At 37.8% G+C, this 21387-nt stretch overlaps 1 protein-coding gene across 2 annotated transcripts in view; it reads left to right on the top strand.

The window, feature by feature from the left end:
* The window catches only part of LAMA2 (laminin subunit alpha 2), a 289789-nt gene extending 278472 nt beyond the window's left edge, over positions 1–11317 (top strand). For both annotated transcript variants that reach the window (XM_039381758.1, XM_039381756.1), the window contains 6 exons: positions 1025–1214; positions 3563–3718; positions 7135–7288; positions 7644–7774; positions 8388–8610; positions 11059–11317. In XM_039381758.1, the coding sequence (XP_039237692.1) occupies positions 1025–1214; positions 3563–3718; positions 7135–7288; positions 7644–7774; positions 8388–8610; positions 11059–11216 (1012 nt within the window). In that variant the 3' untranslated portion in view covers positions 11217–11317. The remainder of the gene's footprint in view (positions 1–1024; positions 1215–3562; positions 3719–7134; positions 7289–7643; positions 7775–8387; positions 8611–11058) is intronic.
* Positions 11318–21387: the final 10070 nt, after the last annotated feature.

The raw sequence follows: 21387 nt of genomic DNA, 5'->3' as shown, positions 1-21387 counted from the left end.
TGACATCGGCCCCGTAAAGTATAACAATATATACATATAGATGTTGACATGCAAAGGAATTCTGTGAACTGTGTATGAAAATGCAGCTATTTTCAATTGATTTGAGAAGCTATAACTTGTTAATTCTTCATTTTTTTCTCTGAAGGCACGTGGTCATTAACAAATATGCCATGTCCCACTACTAAGCACTTTTGTTACCTTATAGTTTACAAATCCATGAGGCTCACACTTATTTTTCCCTATAAAGCTGTTGTACTGCATATTTTCGCATATGCTAATTTTAGAAAAGTAGGAATGATCCTGGCCTGATCATTTTCTTGCAATGATTTTTCACATTTATATTATCAACTATTTTCAGGTACTGACTTCGCAGCCCAGCTTGAGCTAGGTTAGTGATGTGTTGCCAGTACAACCTTAGCATCTAGAGAATCGAAATAATTTCTTCACAGGTTCTTTGCTGTAGAGGAGGTTCTCGGCATCACTGTTCTGTCTGAGGGGTCAGCAGACCTGCTCAGACACAGCCTCATTTTCTATTGGGAGAAATTAGAATAAGTATTTTATATCCTCATTGTAAACTCTTCTCTCTGCATCTTTAAAAGTTTTGCAACCTGTCTTCAGGCAATACAACTCATTAGAAATTCAACATTTGCCAGCTGTCACTACAGCTCTCTCCTCTTTGTGAGTATTGTGTGGATGATGGAAAACGCTGCTGGAATTTCACAAGTGCTGGGATTTTTCTAGCTGCTACAGCTGCAGCTGAGAATTATATCTTGAAATTCTATGCCAAGATTGCGGTTTTGTAGGGACTAATGAACACTCGCATGTCAGGGATCAGATATGTGTGAAATGCAAGTTGCATATAATCAAATTATTTTTCTTGAACTCTGACAGACAGGTAGAATTGGCCACCAACTGTAAAGTTTTTTTAGAGGAACACAAAAAGGTAAAGCAGATGAATTTGTCTACTCCCTGACTCCAAATATCTTTTCCTTGGTTACGGTTTTCCTGTTTGTTTGATTTCTAGACTTACAATTGAATTTGAACTCCGAACAACAGCTGATTCTGGCTTGCTGTTTTATATGGCCCGCATCAACCATGCTGATTTTGCTACAGTTCAGATAAAGAATGGTCTGCCTTACTTCAGTTATGATCTGGGGAGTGGAGACACCAACACAGTGGTTCCGAACAAAATAAATGATGGCCAGTGGCACAAGGTATAATAGTCTCTAATGCTATGTTATTCTTTGTAATGCTAAGAGTGAGCTTTTTTTGGCCCTAAGATATTTTCAAAATGTAATTTACACAAGCCAAAACTTGTGTAAACTAAGACTTTCTGGGGAAAAAATCATCTAGCAAAATTTGAGTTTTCAGATTCACTGGAACACAGAAATTTGTCCTTCAGAGAACATATTTCTGGACATATTTAAAATATATCCCATTTATGGTAAGGAACTGCAGGAAATGTTCTTTCCTGCCTAATAGGGCTCAGGTGAGTATCAGCTCACGATGATGGAATACATCATTAAAGCCAGTTGTTTCTACATTAATAATGTCATTGTTAAGCATGGTGCTAAGAATAAAGAAAAATAAATAAAAAAAAGAGGTAGCACGCAAGTAAACCTTCCCTGGATTATTAATTCATTATGGAATAAATATGATATACATGGATGTATTTGACAGCTCCACCCGTGACTCTATGAGGGGAAGCATTATATGCAATGCCTGTAGCATTTAGGAATAATATCACAACCGTGAAATTTAGTATTTAGTGGGCAAGGACAACAGACACATAGTATATTCATTAGGTAACATGCTGGAAGGCACCAATAAAGACAGTGAAGAAAAGAATACATATAACTATGTTTTCAAATTATATACTATAAGATATACTGAATTTTGTACAGATCTTTGGAAATTCACCATCCACATCCCATCACCAAATCAGGAGAAAATCTAATTGCATTTTCTCTTACACTTTAATTGCTTCATTCCCACTCTGTTCTCCAGGAATTTTATTTTCACTGGATTTTTAGTCATGAACTTTTGGATGATACCAGCTGGTCTACACCAAGGCATTTCATAAGTGGAAAAATGAAGTTGTATTCATAATTTGTCAGTTTTATGCAATATAATGTCTAGGAGCACTGGCAGTAGACCAAGGCCCCTTCTTGCTAGTCCCTCTGTGCATACAGAAGAGATATGTTTTTGTTCTTTAGCCATGCCCTCTTTATTCTAAGAAAACTGTCTGGAGCATGTATTTCTTAAAGGAGGATTGTTCTTTTGGGGCATACAACTTGACACTCCACAAGAGAGGGCCTCTTGTTGTAGATCCTATTTCTGTAGGGGAGAATGAAGACAAAGTCACAATTCCCCAAAAGCACAAGAAAATCCATTTTGAGAGGGGGAGGAGGGAAGGCAATGTCTTTAAGAAAAGGCCACAGTCTTTGTTTCTAAGAAAGCAGGGGCTTTTCCTCAAAATAATCCCTTAATGACAACCTTTTCTCCATATGAAATGATTTAGGTTAAAACATTTCCTTCAGGCCTACAGAAGCTACATCGTGCTGCTGGTATCTTTTTAGGTTCTCTGCAAGGGTGTCTGTTCCCAGTTCCTGTCTCACTCACCTAATCCTTCTTCTACCCAAGGTGTAGTTATCCGTCTCAAATTTACAGTTGCCTGTAAACACCAAGTTCAGTCCCTCACCTTCAGACCACCATTGTCAGTGTTCAGTCATTCCCATCGCATGACAGATATGCTGCCACACTGAAACAGAAGCAGCCACACTAAAGAAAAGACAAAAAATGCTCTTTGTCTCTCTTTGCTACTCTGGTGAGCCACATACTGTGCTCTTTAGAAATCCACTAATATGCATGATACATTTATCCCTTTTTTATGCAGAATCATTATTATACTGATTTGTAGAGGTTTCAGTATAAACCTTTGGAAAGACATTGGCCTGTGGTTGTTGAGGTAGAATTTACTCAGCTCTTCAGCAACTGCACTTCCTCCATGCAATTCACAGCCCATTTGTCTGAGCAGAAGTCATAATACCAACAGAACATAATTGGTATTATATTTGCTCTAGCATGAACTATGACCTGAGGCATGTCCAAGCTAGTGGAATCATAAACTCAATATTGTCTGCAAATGTGTGCTGCAATAAAGATTTGCAACCAGTACCATTAACATTCAGAATTTACTATTCTCAGTCCTTAAAACTGCTGTCTAATTCCAGGAAAAAAAATATTGTACCATGCCTATTATAACATGATGAAGCTTTTTAAAGGAACCTCAAGTCTTTTCAGTAATTCTAATAAATAATCGTCGTGATGCCTCCTAACCCATATGCAATTAAAAGACAGTCAAATGTTTGCACAAAACATTGCTCAGGAGCTTTGTTCCATAAATATCATTCATAGTTGCTGCCATGGTACTTCTGTAACCACTCCTACTACTTTCTCCTGTTTTGTTACATATTTTGGACTGTAAGGCTAGTTACAATCTGGAAATGCTTTGTTGTCAGAAAACTATCTGTAATTGTATTGCATTTGTGTGTCTTTCTAGATAAAAGTAATTCGAACAAAGCAAGAAGGAAACCTTACAGTAGATGGTATTTCAAACAGGACTGTTAGCCCCAAGAAAGCTGATATATTAGATGTTGTAGGAATGCTGTATGTCGGAGGATTGCCCATTAACTACACAACCAGAAGAATTGGTCCGGTAAGCAAATTTGTTTAGGTTATCTTACACTCCTTAAATATGTTTTGATTGGTACTAGTGTCTTTCCAGTTTTGTCTTGTTTTGCTTTTCCCTCAGGTTGCTCAAGAATATGAATAAAATGGACCTTAGGAGAGGTACATTACATCCTTTCACTTGGAATCCAGTTAATGCAGCAAAAAATACAAATAGAAATAGCAGAGTTACTCTTTTGGAAAAGCAGAAAGTTCCATACACTTGTATCCACTTGGATCACTGGGCAGGTAGCATTTAGGTTCCTGAGTACCACTTGCCCTTTCTCGTTGCTGTAATTCATCTAGCAACAAATGCTAATAAACAGTGAAAGCACCTCCTACAAGAAGCAGCAGAAGCCAAAATTACCCTGGACAAAGTACCCAATAGTACTGCTACTTACTGTAGTAATCAGTTGTGTATTGGTATTATTAAAAGAGGAGAGAATGTGTTTTGAAGTAAGGCCATGAAAATTCTGCTGTAGTCTTTCTGTTTCCAAATCAAATGTTCATATATCAGTTTATCACTGTTTCAGTTCAAATGGGCAGCTTCCATCCTGACACGGAAGATACCTTGAAAAACAGAGAGCCCAGAGAAGTGAATATAAGTTTGGCCTAAACTTTGTAGAATTAGCTAGGAACACTGTACTCTCTCACCCAAGCCATTTACTACATCTATCTACACAACTTCATGTCAGTCATTTCACTTTCTTGATGCCCTTCCAGCCTCACCAGATACCTCAGTATCTGAATCAGAGAGAAACCTCTTCTGTGCCTTATTTTTCTCTCTCTGCAGAGGGTTCTTTCAAAGCAGAAGCCTGAACTTGAGTGAATTTAATTATAGCGAACAACAAATTAGCCATCTAGTGCAGCACAATTCAGAAACACAAAAAATAGAATGTGAGTATCAGCTCTGTCTGAGTTCATCCTGGGCAGTTGTATAGAATCAGTAAAGAGAAGGCAAAAGTACAAATCTGGTAAGGAAACAAAACAGACTCCCAAAGAAACTGCAAGATGATTACGGAATGGCAAATACTAGTCTATAAACAGGCAAGAGTCCCCCAGTTTGGGTGGACAAAATAAATACAGAAAAGGGATTCCTAGATCCTGCTTAAGTAAGTCCCTGTAATAACTCGTGGACAGGGAACAAAGGGTATAAGTAACCACTCTACATCTGAGAGTTGTATTTCATAAAGAAAACTGACTTGTAAGATAATGTTTCTCAGCAAATAATGAATTGTGCAGAACACCCAAACTGAGGCAAATCTACTGGTAATTTGGATTTAACAAGACAAATCTGAGACACTGATAAACAAAAGCAATACTTAATTACCCACAACACATAATTCATAGTACTATCAAATCATGCTCTTTGAAATATATCTGCAATTTACAAATACTAATCTAAGGAGAAAGATAACACTAAATCCTTACCTATTGCTCTTTGTCAGAAGTAATGGAGGGAACCCATGCAGATAAATGGCTCAGTCTGGCAGTAACAGTCATGTCAGATTCTGATAGTCTTAAGTGCTTTGAGACTTAAATGAAGCTGTGACTTCAAATACCATGTAAAAACCAGTGCTTGTCTTCCAATCATTCTCAATAAAATACACACTCAGTGATGTATTAAGAGAGTGTTGTGTTGTAGACTTCATGTAAAGGCTCTGAAGCAAAGTTGAAAGGATATGTTATCTTAATTAAGACTTTCTTCTAAACATTCATTAGCCTTTTTAGACACTAATTGATTATATAACCAGAGGTGGGTTGGCTTTCTATTCAATGCAGAAGACTGATACCTACTTATTTGGATTCAGCAGAACTCACATTTTAAGCACACAAAACTCTGCTTTCAGCAACAGAGGTTATATTACCATGCTAATGTGTCACCAGATTTGCTTTTCCATAAGCAAAGGGAAATTTTAAACTAGAGAACGTTATTGAGTTGTCTACATATCTTGCATTTCTGTGATTTATTCTTGCAGTGAAGATGGAAAGATTTGTTTTCTTTTCTGGCATTTTCCTTTGTTGATAACAAAACTTGTTGATCTGGAGATGACTTTCACTTAGAAATTACAAAAAGGTCTATTTATGAAGAATCTGACAGAAAGCATTGTTCAGCTCAGAACTGAATTTATTCAGTGATATTTCTCAAGTTCTCATGAAAATTTTGTACAGGTATATTTAGCTGTAATAAGCGCTATAATTTCATGGTACATACAGCTTTGATTTACAAGAAAATTCTTGGAAATTCTTTCAATTACTAGTCAGAATACTGTTAGAGGAGGTAGTGTGCAGAGTCAAGACTTGTCTCTGCAGATGTACCTCTATCCTTTCTGTATTTGCTCATATTTCTAGGCTCTATTTTATACACAGATGTTTATTTTCCTCCTTTCTACCGCTCTGCTTATGAATATATCTTCTTTTTCTTTCTCGAAGTACATGTTTTATCATTTTCCTCTCTCCCACTGATATCAGGGATAGACTTTTCTAATTCTAAGTCAAAGATCAAAGCCCTTGTCTGAATCTGAGAACCAAAATGCAGCTTCTGCACACCTTGGAGGGAAAAAAGGAGACAAAGCTCTGGAGGAGATGCCAGTGGCTTCCAGAGGACCCGTTGGTATGCTCTGATCACACCCAGGGCAGCCCAGTGTGTAGCCTAGGTAGTCCCTCACTCCTGCCCCAGGCAGATCTTGCGTACTTACACCACCATTTTAAGTGCGCACACATCACCCACTGGGAGTCAGTCATGTGCGCCCAGTGCAGAAGCCAAATTGGAGCTGCAGTTTGCTGCCCTGCACAGGAGCCTCCTTATACCTAAGTACATTCCATGCCTCCACTTGCCTCTCTGGCCAACAGAGTGGCGCTTATCATTGCGGTCATCAGACTACGTACAGTCAACAACCTTTACATAGGGTTGTTCATTTTAGTAGCTGCGTATCTGCATTACCTCTCCTTACCATGCAACATTAGGCCCACAGTAAAGTGATTAAAGGAAGAAAAAAAAAAACCCTAGTAAAATTACCAGCAGCCCAGAGAACTATATCCAGTATCTTCATCTACTTGCAAACCCCATAACCTAGTCAATTAAAAAGGTAAAGTATAGGCCATTAAATTCCTGCATCGCTGATGTAATTTGCTGTTTCATTATGCGGTGTATTATTTTATGTCCCCTCCATTAAGCCAAATAGATGTGACTCAGATCACATCACTGAAAAGTAATGTAATTCATCCTCAGTATGACTAAGATTAGATTCCAATTACAATCAGATATTAAGCATTAGCCATGTAAAATTCAAGTTTTATCCAGTTCCATAAATCCAGCAGAGAAGCAGAGGAAAAGTACTTTTTGATTGCATACTTTAGGCTTACTTTCACAGTTATACATTTTGTTTGAAATATTGGCTGCAGATCATCTACAGCATCGATGGCTGCATCAGGAATTTTAAAATGACAGAATCACCTGTTGACCTGGATAATCCAACTTCCAGCTTCAGTGTTGGGAAATGCTTTGTCACTGCCGAGAAGGGAACATACTTTGATGGAACAGGCTTTGCCAAAACAGGTAATGAACAACAATTCTACTGATAGACAAAGAACAGAGAAAGAGGAGATTCTGCTTTCGAAAACTCCCAGTGCTACCTAACTCCTGTTGGCTGGAGGCAAAATGAGACCACTACTTGAAACTGTGATTGATCGTTTTTGGTTATCTTGCCTAAGCATAGACTATATGACTTTCTAGCAAGGTCTCACACTAAGCACAACCACCATAACAGTTATTTACATGATTTCACATGAAATGGAGTGGATTAATAATGCTTAGTTACTTCACATTACTCACAACACACTTTGTGTGATTATTAGGAATAACGTATTAAATGCTTATCTTCATTTTATTGTGCTTCCCTTTTCTCTCCAAGTTGGTGCATACAGAGTGGGAACAGACCTGCTTGTGGAATTTGAATTCCGTACAACACGAATGAATGGTGTTCTTCTAGGAGTCAGCAGCCAGAAAATGGATGGGCTTGGCATTGAATTAGTAGGTGGAAAAGTGAGTAGCAAAGCAGTTTTGTCTCTTTATAAAGATTGGTTTTAGACAGCAGAGGTAGTTTACATGCAAAGTTACTACCCCAATCTCAAGGCATCTCAAACAATATCAGGGCTTTCCTTTATGCAACACTTGTCACTTTCCATACACCTATAGTCTCTTAATACTTTCAAAAGATACTTTAAAAAATTCTGTAACACTTGAGTTTCCTCAAACAACATAATCAGGTCTTAAATTAATGACTATATGAGGAGTTTTGAGGAAAGGCTTTGTCATTAATAATACTGGTTTCTTGTTTATATCTTTTACTCCACAGTCCAGAAAACAGCCATTAATCTGTCACTATAGAGAGCTTGGGGAGGGGGAGGGGGGCTGTGAAACACCCTAAAACTAAGACCCCAAAAATGGAAATACAGCAATTTTGTTCATTTCCACTTATGTTTATCTCAGTGACATAACACACATCCCAGAGGGAGAGCAATCCACATAGAGTCTGGTATTAAATTAGAGTGTGTGTACAGTCAGACCATGTTGACTTTAAACAAAAAAAAAACCAAACAAAAAGAACTTAAGAACCATTTTGAAAACTGGCTGACTTCCATGTCATGCTTTTCAGGTGATGTTTCACGTTGACAATGGTGCAGGCCGATTCTCTGCTGTCTATGAGCCAGATGCACCAGGCAGCTTGTGTGATGGACAGTGGCACAAGGTTATTGCAAACAAGATCAAACACCATTTAGAGCTGACTATTGACGGCAAACAGGTGGATAATAGCAGCCCAAACAGGGCCTCAACCTCAGCGGACACTAATGACCCTGTCTTCGTCGGAGGTTATCCTGGTGAGCATGTAACACAGAACTTGTGCTTTACTTATGCTCTAGTAACACTGCTTTGGTAATGGCTTAGGTACAATTAGGACCAGTATATTAAAGATGATGGGTAAGACTGGCCAAGTGTGTATCAGTTGTCATGGATGCTCGTTTCTGCATCCAGCTGCATTTCAGAACAAGAAGTTCTGCAACACCAAGGGAGTCTCACAGATACCTCTGCCCCATTTCAAATAGGCACTGTCACAGAGAATCAGGCAGACTTTCTGCCTTCTGCTGCTCACACACACACATAGCCTCCCTCTTAAAACATTCTGTTTAGTAATAGCATAATAGTTATGTTGTAATAGTAACAGTATATGGCAAATTTAAATTTAACTGAAGAATGGCAAATTTTAACTAAAGAATGCATGTATGCCCTTGGGTGGGGCAGGGAACCGTGTGTGTAAATCAGCCTATAAACCTGAGGAACTTAGGAATGTGCAGGGCAGCTTGCAAAGAGAGGTGAGAAGACACCATCTCTTCTTGATTAATGTCTTTGCTTGTGGTCTGCTGGTTTTTAAAGGAAAAAAAATAATCAAAATTTGCTAATCAGTATTCTGGAAGCCCTTGAGAGAATTGCTTTATGCAGAGGTGATTGAAGAGGATCGAGAACTGAGCTGACCTCTGTAGCTAGCTTTATCTTCCACAAACCACTAATGAATGCTAGTATTCATCTCTTCATAGACAGTCAATAAGTTTATCTAACAGTAGTTTACTTTCTGAAAACGCAGTTGATATGTTTACAAAGTACAGTTTTGTTGCTTTTATAATAAAGTTTATCTCTAGCTTGCAAACAAAAAAAGCAAAGTAAGTTTGCAGTATCTGTCTACTCTAGTGAATACTGAGGGCAATGGCAATACACCTCTGAGTTAATTCCTAAATTATTTTCTGTAAGTTGTATTTTCCCCCCCATTCTGATGTGTGATATAGTGCATCCAAAAAGCCTTCTCTCTCAAGCTCCAGAACATTTTAAAAAATGTCCTTAATATGACATATGAGAGTTGTACTTCAGTCACAATGACTATTCATAAGGACCAACAACTTTATGCCAGAGGGAAAAGAGCTTTGTTGCAGCCTTTTTATAACAAAACAAGATTCTATATAGGAGCTAGTACTAAAGAAATATTGCAGATGGAGTTACTAACTCATTCTGGACTGCGTGTCAAGAAGTATATTGCAAGAGAAACAAATCGCAGTAACACTGCAATCTGTACATACAAGCCTACTCTTACATCATGTTAAAGTGACATTCCTGAGTTCAGACACATGGCAAGTTATGAAATTATTTAATAAACCTACTGCACATGTAAACACTTCACACTTCTTTTTCCATCTAGTCTAGCTTATCCAAGATTTGTTTTAATATTCCCAATACCTGGACAGCTTCATCACAAATTTGAAACACAGTATCATGGGATTTTGCAAAATTAGTAGGCTTTTGTATTTTCCATTCTCTTGAGGCTTCTCCTGGCTGCATAAACAGTGCAAAACATTTGTAAACCAGCTAGAATTAGCTGATGGAGAATTTTCTGTGTAGAGAAAATTTTCAGCACCACAGCATGGACAAGAATATAAATGCCAGAGTACCCATAAAAACCATTACTCGTCTCTTAGTATCACTCTTCCCTGTGCAAGGAGGGACAAATGGATTCAGCCATCTCATCATCTGTGAAACAGAAAAATGCTATGGCCAGTCTTTCCTCTACAGGTGTAAAGTTATTTCTGCAACTCTTACTTTATCAGTCACATAGATATGTATCGAAGTGCATCCCTGTAGCAGAGCACTGAGAAACAAGTTGGGCCATGAATTTCAAGCAATTGAGAGAAATATTTCCAGTTTCCCAGTCCAACCACCCTCACTTCTATCCCCTCCTTCTTTAGTGGAAGAGATGTACTCAAATCCCTGGCTTTACTATCAGCAAGAAAAAAAAGTCAGCATGCTTGAAAACTGTCAAAAGAAGTCCATAAATGTCCCTTGAAGTCCATCTCGAGAAACTGGCTTTCTTCTGACATTAGAGCCAAAAATTGCATACACTTTGGCTTTTTTTTCTCTGTTATTCTGTGGGTAAATAGCTTGAAAACTTGAATATCTGCCGAACTAGCACGTATGCATCATACACCATTTATAGCTAGCAAGTTGCATCCATGATTTACAATGGCAGTTTAAATGTCTTCAGATTCTGCCACTGTCATGGGAAGACAGAAAAAGAAAACAAGAGTGGATTATTGTCTAAAATAAGCATTTGTCACATTTACTCATAATCTTTTTATTTTTTTTACTGATTAATATATACAGCAAATAAAACATTCATATATTGCTGGGGACATCTGTTTTCCTGCAGGACTCTCAAACAACAAAATTAAGTATCAACTCAAACTAACACAGTTCCTTTTTCCTTTTTTTTCCCCCTCCATTAGATGGTGTGACCCAGTTTGGGCTGACTACTAATATCCGTTTTAAAGGATGTATTCGATTTCTGAAGCTCACCAAGGGTACTGCAAAACCTCAAGAGATTAACTTCAGCAAAGCTTTGGAGCTGAAGGGTGTTCAGCCACTGTCGTGCCCTGCAAACTAACTGTCATTCAGCCAATAGGGGTCTGTTTATATAAGCACCTCAGATTAAAAAAAAAATCTATACCTAAAATGCATTCATAATAAAATGTCTTTATGCAAGTATTTGAGTAGTGTTTGTGGTATATTCAAATGTCTAATTCAACATACCTCACAAGAATTTATGAATTCTTCCCCATCCCCTTCTTCCCCATCCCCTTCATTAAGGGAATAGAACAATAATTTTTATTTATCTCTTTTCTTATAGTTGAAATGCAAATGTTTCATCATTCTTGTGATGACTGAGACTACGTATTATGCAAGTTGTTCTGGTTTTATGGAACACAGGATCACAGAATATCTCGAATTGGATGGGACCCATAAGGATCATTGAGTCCAACTCCCTTAAAAGCTCCCTAAATGCTTTTGGTGAAGTAGATCTGTAAACTTGTATTCCTTTACTATTCTAAATACAGTGCACTTATGTGCATGCACAGCTCTGTCCTTCATTAGCATATTACTTTGCTTCAAAAAATTATGCTTTGGTCACTCCCAAGAGCTACTAGAAAATTCTTCTGACCATAATATTTCCCATGAAGTTTCACTGAGAAAATCAAAACTTTGTGTAATCTACATGGCTGCTGTCATGCTATAACTATGGAACCAAATGCAGAAAGGAAAATGTTACAACAATATATTTGGGATTATTGAAGAAAATAGGTTGCACCTTAAGTCCCTGCTATATCATTTGAATAGCACTGGATTTTAACAGAGGCTATGTTGTTTGATGTTGGGAGATTGAGTTTCTAATGGAGGTACTATAAAACCAGGTTCTATTACTTACCTCAAAATACAGTTTTAAATGATCCTTAATAAATAAAGTTTGATACTGCCTCTCTCTCCAATTACACATGATATTGGAAGTTACACATACCAAAATTCACAAACCCAGTTTTTAAATGAAGATGAAATTTGGACACTTGGAGCAGAATGGTGGTGAAGCAGGAGAATCCCAGAGATTATTAGTGCACCACCTACCACTAATCTCTACTGTTACCTCTTTATGAAATCCTCACTTTAAAAGCAGCTTCCAAAGTTCAGCTCTACTGCTTCTGCTTGATGCTGTCAGTTTGTGAGGAATACTGAATGCAGAAGCCACCCTAGATGATCTTCCTTAAGTAAAATTTATACTTCTCTGTGGAAATATAGATGGAGACATGAAAGTTGCTGCCTAGATTCTCACTAAAATGTCAAATCCTAGTGATTTTCTTCAGTGCTTTGTATGTTCTAGAGGACTATGAAATCATCATTGAAATGTGGATTGTTTCAAGTTGTTAAACTGTACTTTTGCAAAGGTTGTGATGCAGAACAGCTACTATATGAATGTAAAAAAACCTAGCTACACAAAAGAAAAAACCCTAGCAATAAGGTAGCAGAACCATGCAATTAAAAGAAAAAACAGTTTTTAATTATTTTTTCTGCCCACGGAGGGTCTTGAGTACACATTTTCAGAACTTCTGACATTACTAAAAGAAGGCAGTGCAAAATTTGTGCATAGGCTAGCTGCAAAATTTGTGTTTGACAGTGAGCACTCCTGCAGGAGCGCTTTGTATTTTACAAAAGGCCTCTTTGGCTTACAATGTTTCTTTAAACTGCCATGGGGGAAAAAAAGACATCTTTATACTGGGAAAGTGCATTAAAGAGTTGGTAGTAAATATGTACACTGCCACTCTAATGGTTTGAGGAGTGTACCATCAGTCACATACACCTGAAGAAAAACTGTCTAGCTCATCTGAAGCCCTGAAGTAATTGTCTTCAGCAAGTATTCTGGTTTTAGTTGCAACTGGCCCTTAATGTTAAGAAACAGTTGATGGCCATCAATTAGCAAAGCATACATTTGTCTCTGAAAAAGCCTAATTATGGAACACATACTGTCTTTAACTTCTACATGGTAGTGCTTCTAACAAGCACAAGGTAAAATATTAATGTGTTTCTATTTTATTATTTGTGCCTCATGTATTTACCTACTCTCATCCCTATATTTCAGGATAGTTTGAGCAGCTCAAGAAAAGTAGGCCATAACACTTCAAATACAGTTGAGTACTTCCAAAAGTCTTGAAAAATATGAACAAATGAAGCCCCAAGACTTTTCTGCACAGGGATGTATGTTACTGTTATGAATTTCTCACAGCACACAGAACAGCCAAGCCATTTGGCCCATTACACTACCAAGGCATATTTCCTATCCTAGCCTCTAGATTCTACTCAACCTGTTGGTTCTTTTTTAACCCAAACTTGTTTGCAAAGTTTTGGGGTTTTGTTTTGTCTGGTTGGGTTTTTTTGGACTTGAAAACACAAGGGAAATTTGAACAACTGAAACTAGAGCAGCATGAGTTAATACCGTGGCCAGCCTGAGAGGCAGGAAATTGCCATTGCTCTGCTCAGTGCTGCATCAGCAATGGTCTTTCACATAAATATGTCTTTGCTTTCAAAACAATTACTGGAGTTTCTGAATGAAAGAAATGGAAAGGGAAAAAAGAAAAAGAGAGGCTTTTATTTTCTTAGCTATGTTGAATTATTTCTCTTTTGCATGACCTTCCAGGAATGTGTGGGACAGAGCAAAAAACAATGAAACAATGGACATTATTTCATTTCTTGAACTTTTGAGTGGAAATAATCAACCATCTGCTGTCCTCTGCTAAAGGAAATACACTCAGTAGGCTGAAACAACAGCTACTTCAGCAAACAGCCAAGCTAAAAGAGAAAAACCTGACTAATTTGTTTTTGCAGATCAGTGAGTGGATGCAGCAAGTACTGTTAGTAAAGCTTTCTGCATTGAAGATTCAGCACAGCATCTGGGAATGATCCCAGCTCCCTGTTACTACAAGATCTCTTGCCATACAAGAGATTCGTAGATTGTCAGATTCCAGATAAAGACTAAAATTGCTTGAAGTCAGCAGGTTGTGAGCTTCAGAGCCATATGCAAATTGCTAGAGATTATGCCACTGCTGACTGTTCCAGGAGCAAGACAATACCTTTCCAATTCAAGACTGAAAACTAATAAAGACTGCAAACTAATACACTTCCACAGCACACAAGTATTTTGGTGGATATTTTGCATACAAAAGTTTTTACTGCCTTTTTTTACTGCTTTTTTTTTCTTTTTTTTTCTTTTTTTCTTTTTTTGCACACACTTTAAATACTCTGCTGCTGAACTTAAAAAGAAAAACTCACATACAGGTGTTTTTTTTAAATTGTTTTAGATCGTCCTTGTTGACTGAGGTAGCTTTTAGGCATTTATGATGAATAGTCACTCTTAATCTGTAGTTTTAGGCAAACTGCTATGCATGAAAAAGGTTGTGTTTTCAAGTTTAAATACAAGCAATTCTCAACTTAAAGTCTTTGTAAGGAGTAATTTACTTTTTCTTTCTATTAAAGCACACTTTCAGCTCTTTATAGGAGCTTTTACAGGGAATAACATTTTTCTGGCTTAGTACTTTTCTTTAGAATGCACAACAAAAAATGCTTAAAAATCCAAACCATTTCCCCTGTCTCTCTTTTAATATAGAAACCACCAGGAATGCCAGTCCCAGGCTTTCACTTGTTCAGCTATGGTGCTTCTAGGCTGTCTCAGATGTCTGCTGAGGGGTTTACAGCACAGGCAAGTAAAATTTTTCGCTGACCTGTTTCTGACCAACTTTACTGTACAGTAAAGTGTACACTGTACCTTTCATATGAATGCACCTACTGAAGAACCACCAAAAGATCCCAATTCCCACATACACACCAGTTTTTAAACCTTCAAAGAAGACTTTGCAGTTTTCAGCTAAGTTTTTATGAAAGCAAATAAAACTCTTCTGAAAGTATCCTATGCAATGAAAAATGTTATTTTTAGAGCAATTTAATGAGATACCATAGCTAGACCACTGGATTTTTAACCTTTTTCTCTTTATGCCATCTGCATTGCTTAAAAATCCTACCAGTTCTTCAGTCATCCATATAGGCTGAACTTCTGGTGTAAATACATAGAAAAGAATATCACTTTCATGCTTCATAATAGACATAGTCATGCTTCATAAATAGACAGAAAACCATACAGACCTTTCTTCAACATTGTTCTTTAAATATACTGCTGATGTGTCATGTAATGAAATTGAAAGAAGACCCCAAATTATTCAGGTTATATATTTCTATGGTGTTATTCTTCATAGTCAAGAGTACAAATAATTTTTCAGGTCCCTGAGGTCCCAGATAATTGCCAATATGACTCATCTGTTTCAACTCCAAAAAAACAAACCTTTCCTTTTCAAATTTAGTGGGCAACACGGCAAACTAAAATATCTTATTTAAGCAAAGAAAGAAAACCCTAGGGAAAAATCTCCAGCAGTCAGTGCTCTCATACATTTTTCATGCTCCAACTGGGACCAACATTAGAATATTTAGCCCAAATCTAACACTATCTCACAGTTTTCACTTGACTGTGGAGTAAATCATTTTGAAGAGAACTGCACAAAACTCTGCTAATGCTGCTCCTTTTTCCTACCTTTTTTAAAAGGATGTTTGAATATAAAACTAAACTGATACTTTCTGCTTGCCCTGCATTTATCTATGTAACTATCACTCCATAATAGAGATAATAATGAAGTTAGGTGTCTAGAGTTTCAAAGACTAACTTTTATAAAGTATTATGAAAAATTCTGCAAAGCTGAGTAATCTGCTGTGACGTCTCCCGTTTTAAACATAATTTATTTTGACAACTTTGGTTCTTCTAGTTGGCATGAGCAAGGAAGGATGACTTGAGGCCATTGAGTAGCTACATTTCCTGTGGTTTTCTTCATTATGATTCTGTACTGCAATACAACATGAATTGATTTAAACAGCCAAAGGCCTCACTCTTTCACTCAGTGTCACGTCAACAGAATGGCTCCCTGGGAGAGGAAAAACTGCCCATCCCTCTGCATTGAGGAAGGAAGCACACAGAGTGACATGGACTCCTGTGACCCTCAGAGGCATAGGGTTGTGGAATAAACCAGGGCCCTTGCCTCCACAACTTTGAGTTATTTGAAGTTATAGTCTTCTTAAGCACTGAGATGCCTGGAGGTGTTGACTGGCCTAAGACATCAGAGAATGATACTTCTACAGTTTGCATCAGTCTACTCCACCTGAAGATTAAGGAAAGATGCACATATTACAGGTTATTCTAGTATTTCTTATTTAGCACCTGTTCAAGCAAGACCTCTATTTCATTATGTTTTAAAATTCTGTTTTTATGTTAAATTGAGGGCAAATCATCACTTCTTTTTTGATGGCTTTTTCTTTCTCTGTGTCATGGACAACTATGTCCTACAATTGAGGGGGAAGTAAGCCTACAGCTGAAATACTGCTGCTTGAAAACAATTGATGTCGTGTTAAACTGTTATTGATACACCCATCAGACTACAGTTTCTATTTCAGGCGACCAGAGGAAACAACAGGCTGTCCTTTGCCATATCTACAAATACCACCTCCAGAGCTCTATTGGCTCCTATTGCCCCAGAATCCAAATTATGAGCCTGATCCATCGAATGAAACAGCAGGGCTGCATGGCCAGACTGTGCCAGCGACCAATAAGCAGTGAACTTTGGTCACTACAGAAGCTGCAGACAAGCCTGCTGCCACGCTAAGTGTTCTGTTTCATCTAATGTCATTGGTAAAACTTTTCTGCCCAAAGAAAGGAACTTGGTAGCTCTGCTGCAATCCGCTACAGTAGCCAGCATTAGGGTTACTCTTAGTGGAATACAGCAGAACTCCAGTTTAGGGAAAAACTTCCAGATCCAGGTAACATCAAACATTACTAGTTAGTTTCTTAATCCTCAGTAAACCAGAGCTGCAAGCACAACCACTTAGATCTTTGTCACTGGGCTGCAGCATTAAGAGAGATATTAACCTTACATATATATTCCCTGAAGCCTGTTTTTTTTCTGTTAATGGCTGCATTATTGCTACTATTCAGACCATTTTGACAATCTGAACAAATCTCCCCATTAAGGAAAATAAGGTTTAACAAAGGGGGTGAATTTGGCTGGAATAGCTGATTAGATTAGTTGTGAATTCACTGACACTGCAGCAAGTAGGAAAATCTAACTAACTCCTGACTGCTGTTACAAATCTGCTGCCTTGTGCAAAGTCTCAAGGTCAAAGGACCAGAGTATTGCTAATATTCTACTGCATCTCCTCCAGGCCATGGACAGCTGGGCAGAAGAGTGAACTACCCAGATAAACACTACTTGCAACAGTGGGTTGCCCTAAATTATAAAACCCAGCTTTCATCCAATGCTGCATACAGCTGGTGCACACCAAAGGAAAAGGTTACAACATTCAAAACACTGATATCATATCTACATACTTTAGTATACATTCATAGAGCCAAAGGGACAGCAGGGAAATAAGCATGTCAGGAATGTCATTATAGCAGGGCAGAGAAAAGGGTTGGACAGATAGGAGTAATTCATCTGCAAATCTGCAGCAGGGCCAGATACAAAACAGCTTACTGTGATTTGCTTTAGGCTTTTCTCATGTAAATTAAACATAAAATTCTACTCAATGTGTCTGTATACTTTTGACTGTATTCAAGTATTCAACAAGCAGCTAATGGTTATGGACCTAAGCAGGTTTTTCAACTATGTTTCTAAATTACCGTGGGCCAGAAAATTCAAGACTGTCCATCTTATAAAGGGAAAACAGAGAGGGGAAAAAAACCCTATAGCCAGACAGTACACTTGAAAATACACACTAAAGACAGCATGCTGCTTTCCAGCTACATTAAAGAAAGATTGAGCAGTCCCCAGTGATCAAAATCCAACACACCCACTTTAAACCTGACAAGGTAAGGTTTAAGGAGGTACAGTAAGCTCAATGTTCATCCATACTTTAGCTCTAAGGCCAGGTTCACAAGGTGCTAATATATTCAGTGCAAGACTAAGGCAAGCATGGCCACAGTGCACAAGCACACTTTTGTATACTATGTCCATAAGGCATCTGCTATTGTAAGCCTCCAAGCAGTTTTATTACTGAACTGCAGCAGCAGTGTGCTTTCAAACACCAGCTGGCAGTGGCACATTGGGTTGTGAAGTCTCTAAAGTGTGATTCCATAAAAGACATTGGATGTTGCTGCTGCTTAGGAACTATTAAAAGTACTAGAACAGATGGAGAATTAAGTTTACCATTTAGCTGCCTAGTTCATGGACCGTTTTCCTTTCCCCCCACCAAACATCTTCGAAATGAAAAATTTTTATCTTTTAACTGGTCTTTCTCTTTTTCGTGGCGTTTTTAATAAGCCATTTCTTCTTTCACTTTGTGGTGTGACATCTTTGTAATATCCTGCTTTGTGGTATATAAAAACTGGCAGTTTTAACTGATAGTATTTTGCACTGATAATCAGTGCAAAATAGTCACCTTAGGAACATTAACCGGTTTCTTTCTTCACAGATACACTACATTTTCAAAACTTAAAAAATTCTTAATTACAAAACTAAAAACTGTTTGGCTACCTGACTTTTTCTACCATTTATTATGTGGTTGATTTGAGGCAATCAAGAAAACAAAATAATTCTTTTCCTGTACCATGGGGGATACTCTTGAAAGAGGTGCAGATGGCCCTAGATCTAGAGGAAACAGTCTTGCAGCAAAGAAAACCCCAAACAAACAAAAGCCTCCACCACACAGTAGAAAGGGCTTTAAGAGGGCACCTAGCTCACTCTTCCTATTTGCAGAGCAGTGGCCTAGGCAGTAATTCCCCATTTGTGTTTGTGCACAAGGTTTCTCCTGTGCTAATGCCTTTCCCTAACAGGCATCAGCACTCCATGCCCATACTTGGCAAGTGTCCCAGTGAGGGGGAGACCAAGGACCAGAGGAAGAAGAGCTGGGTAGGTTATATACTTGCAAGAATTCCTCTTGTCTTTTTTAAATTTGGTAATGCCAGCTTTGGAGAGATTTCTCTCTCCTGAGCCAGTTCAAGACAGCAGACATAACAGCACTTGAGCATTTGTAGCTGGCTAAATGCAAGCACACTTCAAGATAAGGACAATTTTACAGTCCTGCTTCATTTATCAAACCTGACATGTAGTGCACATTATGATTTCCATGTAATGGTTTGACTGTAAATTTACCCTCAGCAAGATCCTTTTATATGCGTTCAAACTAATTTACCTCTTGCTGATGGAGTCCTAAGTTGTAATTTGCTTAAATGCAGAGCCTAAATTGACTAAATCAAATGCATTTGCGCAAACTCAATAAACAGAACCATTATCCACTGAAATAAGCAAGTCTCCTAAGAGCATCAAATGCTTCCTTGTAGTAGAAGAGTTGGCTCAGGAGCCAACCACTACTCCATCTAATGACCATGTTTCTTCCTCTATTTCATTAGCCAGTCTGAGGGCTCTAATTTTTTTTTCCCTCTAAACGGAAGGGCAAGAGGCATACATAGCCTTATCAAGTATTGCAAATAAAGTAACTAAAGCTCATTTTCCAGTGTAATGAAAAGGAACCAGTGGAGAAAGATACATTTGAATATCCCTGTTAATGCATACATTAGCTAGGCCATAGCCAACCTTAAAGACCTCAAGCACCTAGCACACAGTATCCATTTGTGGAAAAGCTCATACAATTATTGTGTCAGCACATGTTTTATATAGCAGTGCGAATACGTTCTGAGTCATACTGATCTGCCTTTGACTCAGTGCTTAGAAAAGAACATTGATTTGCAGTTGCAAAGCAACAATTTAAAAACTGGCATCAGACAAGAGGGCATTCAGCCTCTTTATGAAGAGAGCCCAAACCAGGATCCTTCTGAAAGGGATGGAAGAAAGACTCTGATTTACTGCACCACAACCTACCTCCAGTCTTTCACCAGTATAAATTTATTTCACTGGCTTTGCAACTTAAATGTAATGGTGGTGATCACAATGGAAGCCGACATCTAGTACTTTACACCAGCTTAAGAAAACCTGTGTTGGCTAAAAGTATTTAAAGCTTCATGCTTATTGAGAATAATAACTAAATGGCAGGTGGTACACCCTACATACCAATGGCTGTTCTAATATGGAGAATTTTTACTGCCTGGCAGTACTGCTACACTAGGTATTCTCACTAGAAGTTGCTGCTGTTGTTACATCTTCAAGCTATGATGCAAGGAGACTTGAACAGCCAAGTTCATTCTGAGTTAAAGTTTAAACTTTGCATATCTAGTTGCCATGAAGAAAAAAAAGTCTTACCAAAATTAAAAAGACAGTAAAATATTTTTTGCTGATATGTATAAAATACATATATAACCAGAACTGAAAGTCTTAAACTTGCAGACTAATTTTGGTAACAACTGCCAAGTTTTTAATACAAACTGGTAACAAAACATAGTATTTATTAAGTACTTGTCTTTAGGATGTTTTAGGAATATTAACTCATCCATTTTTCTATTAATAATCAGATGTCATGATCTAGGCTTACAACAAACAACATGCCCATGGCAAATCCATTAAACACAGGAAATTAAATTACCAGTAAAAACTACACCATTCTATTTTATTTGTTTGCCCTTTGAAACTTCTGCCGTCAGTTCCGTGTCTGCTAATTTCCATCAAAAATCAATAAGCAAGACTCTCCAGTGGTTTCCAAGATAACATGTCAAAGAATTATGTACAGATCTACCAAAGGCAGATCTTCCTCAGACATGCCTGAGTAGCTGTGGTGCAGTTTCAAATAGATTGGCCTTGAACAGTAATGGCAATAATAAAGGAAGGATGTCTTGTGACAGAAAGTATTCCATACTGCGTGGGTTCTCAGCTATCCCTAGTGCAGGTGACAAGAATACAAAAGGTCTAGGAATTACCAGTGCTTTGCACTAATTATTGCTTTTTTAACATTTCTATTAAGGATTAAGGTATATCCTTCATTGGTAGTGGAAAAAATTGCAAAAAGTCAACGCTTCTTTTAAAAATTTGTGTATGGGGCCACCATTTTGTGTGATAGGTTCTCTCACAACAACTGAAATTAAAAAAAAGAGGAAAAGGACACTGCAAAGGCAGGCAGGTGAGGGAACAGGAAGTAGGGGGTAGGCAACTTTGAGTGAAAGCAGAGGGGACTTCAAGAAAGTATTTCTTCAAACAGCAGCCACTGAGGGAATTATGTCTGCTGGACTGAAATTGTAGATATCTAAACACTAA

This window comes from Pipra filicauda, unplaced genomic scaffold, assembly GCF_003945595.2.
Source record: "Pipra filicauda isolate LSUMZ 115617 unplaced genomic scaffold, ASM394559v2 scaffold23_size5868930_pilon, whole genome shotgun sequence".
In the NCBI taxonomy this organism is placed as follows: domain Eukaryota; kingdom Metazoa; phylum Chordata; class Aves; order Passeriformes; family Pipridae; genus Pipra; species Pipra filicauda.
The sequence above is the reverse complement of the archived record's forward strand: the minus strand, read 5'-3'. Positions and strand labels throughout refer to the sequence as shown.